Source organism: Littorina saxatilis, linkage group LG1 (assembly GCF_037325665.1).
Source record: "Littorina saxatilis isolate snail1 linkage group LG1, US_GU_Lsax_2.0, whole genome shotgun sequence".
Taxonomy (NCBI): Eukaryota; Metazoa; Mollusca; class Gastropoda; order Littorinimorpha; family Littorinidae; genus Littorina; species Littorina saxatilis.
In genome coordinates this window covers 93,239,022-93,242,848 of record NC_090245.1, presented here as the reverse complement: position 1 = coordinate 93,242,848, position 3,827 = coordinate 93,239,022, and the positions used below count along the sequence as shown (strand labels likewise).

Below are 3,827 nucleotides of genomic sequence, written 5' to 3'. Positions count from 1 at the left end.
GTTTGGTACGCAGTGTATTTTGTGTTTGGGCTCATGAGCTTAGCTCCTGGTGCTGACAGTTTCATATTTGGATTTCTATTACATTACTGCGTTTGTTGTGCGCTAGAATTGTCTTTGAATAATTATTTGTGAAACTGAGCATACACATCATTGTGAAAAAGAAGAAGTAGAAGAACGACGACAACAACAACAACAACAACAACAACAACAACAACAACAACAACAACCACAACAACAACACGTACTCCATATACAACAACAACAACAACAACAACAACAACAACAACAACATTTACTACTACACAACAACAACTACTACTACATTTACTACTACAACAAAAACAATAACAACAACAGACGTACTGAAATAGACACACTTTATAATCAGCAAAATCAAGTCCAGATGACGGAGACCCACACAGAGAGCACACCACACAGAAGAACAGTGAACGCCTCAGCAGGAGAGGACCCAGCACAGCCCCTCAGAAACCACGGCCTGTGCACGTGCTCGCGGCCGTGACGTCTTTGCTCTATCTCAAGATTCTCAAGGCTTTCCTTCTCCTTCCCTCCTCCCCTGCTCCTACCCCCTTCCCTCTCCACGCCGTTGTGGTCCCTGTCGTTGTCGTGGGCGGAGTAGTCGTCATCGGCGTCGCGGTCGTCAATCTGGGTGTTGTGGTAGTGGCGGTGGGCGGTGGTGGTGGGGCGGGCGGTGGTGGTGGTGGTGCGAGGGCGGAAGGTGAAGGAGCAGAACTCGTTGTCTTCCTGGTTAGGCTGGAAGTCGCACTGCCATGGCTCAAAGTCCTTGATGCGGGAAATGGGGGTAGGCTTGCGCATCCAGTCCAGGGCCTTGTGAATGGGCAGCACGAAGACGTCGTCCATGGCGCTGAGGCGCTTGATGAACTCGTCCATGGCGTCCAGGTGAAAGTCCGTCTCCAGCCAGATGGAGTGCAGGTTCACGTACATAGGCGCCCTTTGGGACACGATAGAAAACACTATGACAGTGGAGTTCGTTGTAAGACTTAGTCTGTCGATATCCGGCCTCATGTCCTTCTAAGGTTTACGTAAGTCAACGTTTAGCCTATTGGCCATGTTGTAACGGACTGATTCCAATGTGTTTTCCACGTATGTTTTCATAGAAAAACCGTTGATAAGACGACAAGAAAACAGACTTAATGCGATAGATTTTGAGGTTGTTACTGAACAAACTCATTAATTTGTAAGCTTCCGAGCTAAAATGCATTCCTATAGTCCAGACTGTGCCAACGATTGCTTGGCCAAAATGACAATCAATTTAAGTAAAAAATGACGTCACCACTGCTGGCTCAACTTTAATGAAAACCGGATATGACGTCATCAAAGACATTTATAGAAACAAACGAAAGTTTTGGGGTAATATCTGGAACCTTTATGTAAAGTTTCATAAAGAACTGTCCGGTAGTTTTCCTGGACTTGCTCTACACACACACACACACACACACACACACACAGACACACACACACACACACACACACACAAATACACACACACACAAATACACACACACACACACACACACACACACATACACACACACACACACTCACACCATCACCACCACCTCCACCACAACCACCCTCGTCTAGATTCCTAGTCTATGTAAAACCATTTAGTCAAAACTTGAGTAATTGTAGGAACCTGTTTGTGCGATAGTTCCTCAAGAAGTTCTTCCACAGCATGTCGAAAGTCTCATCGTGGTTCCTCGGTTCATTAGTGCAGTGATCCACGTAGGCACACGGCAAGTGCTCTCTGCGAAAAGAAAACATTCTCGTTGAAACTATGCATATCAGTTTGAATGTAAAAAAAATGTTCAAATGTTCTGCCTGAAGGATCGGCTCTCACGTCTTTGGCCGCTTTTGCACAAATGGGACAACCCAGAAACGAGCATACAGTAAAGAATTAGTCAGCAGTCATCCAACATAATATATGCATTACATTTTCAAATTCTCTGTTAATGTCACGGTACCACTATGGTTAACGTAAGACAAGGTTGGTTAACCGGGGCCAATTTAAATCTTATATGCGTTTCTTCTTGTTCTATCTCGATCATCTTTTTTTGTCCCGGTCAGTGTAACGCTAACCGGCACAGCCCTCCATCCTTTGACCACCAATCTATTCTCCCCGCGCTTGTATAATTCACTCAGACAGCAAACAGACATAGTGTTAACACCGAAAGGCCAAGAAAGGTCCATGCAACAGTGGCCATCATACTTCACTCAGACGACAAACACACACAGTTTTACCATCGAAAAGTCAAGAAAGGTCCATGCCGCATACAACAGCTCTCTCTTCTTTGAGTTGACTTACTCCGCCCCGTAATGTAGGTTAATCGACCTATGCACCTGGGCAGGACTGAGTCGAGGGAAGGGAGGGGGGGGGGGGGGGGGTCCTGGGTTCCGGAAGCCCCCCCCCCCCCCCACCCTGACCCGGCAAATGTACCTTTTTTCTCGAGGAGAGACTCAAATTACCCCTTTCTAATGTTAAATGTCAACAGCATGTACCCTTGCTACATGTTGGAAGCCCCTCCCTCTCAAACACTATGCCCAGCTCTCCTGCTCACCTGTAGTCCATCATGACGACAACCGGGATGATCCAGTAGCCAGGGTAGGTTTTCTTGGGGCAGGGCTGGATGTTGCAGACCAGCGTGTAGGAGAAGTCCAGGGTGAAGGGCCACATCACGGGAGAGTAGACGTTGCGGGGGAACGGGTAGGTCATGGTGGCGTCGTATGTAAAGTTGTTCTGATACAGAACCTGTACACACCCATGGGAATCATAGAGTAGAAGCTTTTATCCTACATACCGTCACGCTCATAAGATAATTGCCTATGTCATTGTTTGATGTTTTGAGAAAAACGCAAAAAAACTTCTTCGGTTTCTGAACAATCTGCCTATCTCATTTTAGTTATAAGTTGCAAACTGCCTATCTCAAGCTGTTACCACGGGATAAACGTGAGATAAAGAGCTGACAGCAACATTTTCAATCAGCAAAACTGCATGACAACCCACAAAGAGATTTTGCATAGGCCCTACCGTCACATTCTTAAAACAAGTCTTCCTGTATCATAAAGAAAAAGTCCCTTAACTCAAGAAACGAGATCGGCAGTTTTGCTTACGTTACCATGGCAATGGTTTCCGATGGTTTGAGAGTTTGTACTCTCTAACACATGACTCGGATAGATACCCTTCCAGTAGCTTCCCCTGACGTAGTTTCACTCCAGAAATGCCTAACACTGAGATAGGTATTTTTCTTATGAGCGTGACGATACGTGAGAGAGACCACTCGTGAGATCACAATATCGATTATACAAAATGTAAATCGCCCACGAGATCCTGACGTAAATGTAAATGAGGTCGTGTCAAACTCGCTCGCATTTCAGTATTGTAAAAAAGCAACTCGTGTAAATCCGGTACGTCACAGCAAGCCATGTCACAGTAGTATTCTCTATGAATCATAGTGTAGAAACTTGGGAGTTTACCAAGAGTCTGTGATGATGTTTGGTCGCAGAAATCCCCAATCTTTCAGTGCTAAATCCCTCTCGTCTAAGGAGATCTATCCAAGTTCGTTTCGAAAAGGGGGTCAACAAAATAGTTTTGAAATACAGGCCAGTTTTTGTTTCTTTTGACAGGTGAAGCAGGGACTTGAAAAACATGGATCGTGTTGAGCTAAACGATCTGCAGCACATATTGTCTGCGATAGCAGGGTGAAAGAGAGAGAGAGAGAGAGAGAGAGAGAGAGAGAGAGAGAGAGAGAGAGAGAGAGAGAGAGAGAGAGAGAGAGAGAGAGAGAGAG

At 45.6% G+C, this 3,827-nt stretch overlaps 2 protein-coding genes across 3 annotated transcripts in view; both read right to left on the bottom strand.

The window, feature by feature from the left end:
• Nucleotides 1–325: 325 nt before the first annotated feature.
• Nucleotides 326–3,287, bottom strand: LOC138945921 (chitin deacetylase 8-like). 2 transcript variants are annotated; one of them, XM_070317441.1, is made up of 4 exons: nt 3,156–3,277; nt 2,598–2,788; nt 1,676–1,786; nt 326–970 (listed from the first exon to the last, which is right to left on the bottom strand). In XM_070317441.1, exons 1-4 carry the CDS (start codon nt 3,156–3,158, stop codon nt 394–396), a joined length of 882 nt encoding a protein of 293 aa, XP_070173542.1. In that variant the 5' UTR covers nt 3,159–3,277; the 3' UTR covers nt 326–393. The 2 variants fall into 2 exon arrangements, with proteins under 2 accessions (XP_070173542.1, XP_070173551.1); XM_070317450.1 differs by having other exon boundaries at nt 328–970; nt 3,151–3,287.
• Nucleotides 3,288–3,464: 177 nt separating this feature from the next.
• Nucleotides 3,465–3,827, bottom strand: part of LOC138954002 (mucin-2-like) — a 119,828-nt gene continuing 119,465 nt past the window's right edge. The window contains exon 6 of the mRNA XM_070326022.1: nt 3,465–3,479. Coding sequence (XP_070182123.1) covers nt 3,465–3,479 — 15 coding nt within the window. The remainder of the gene's footprint in view (nt 3,480–3,827) is intronic.

What these genes read in the sequence shown, in the direction of transcription:
- LOC138945921 (XM_070317441.1), bottom strand. An exon ending in GTCGTCATGATGGACTACAG is followed by an intron (nt 1,787 to 2,597) that starts GTGAGCAGGAGA and finishes TTCTTTTCGCAG; the next exon opens with AGAGCACTTGCCGTGTGCCT. An exon ending in AGGAACTATCGCACAAACAG is followed by an intron (nt 971 to 1,675) that starts GTTCCTACAATT and finishes CGTGTCCCAAAG; the next exon opens with GGCGCCTATGTACGTGAACC.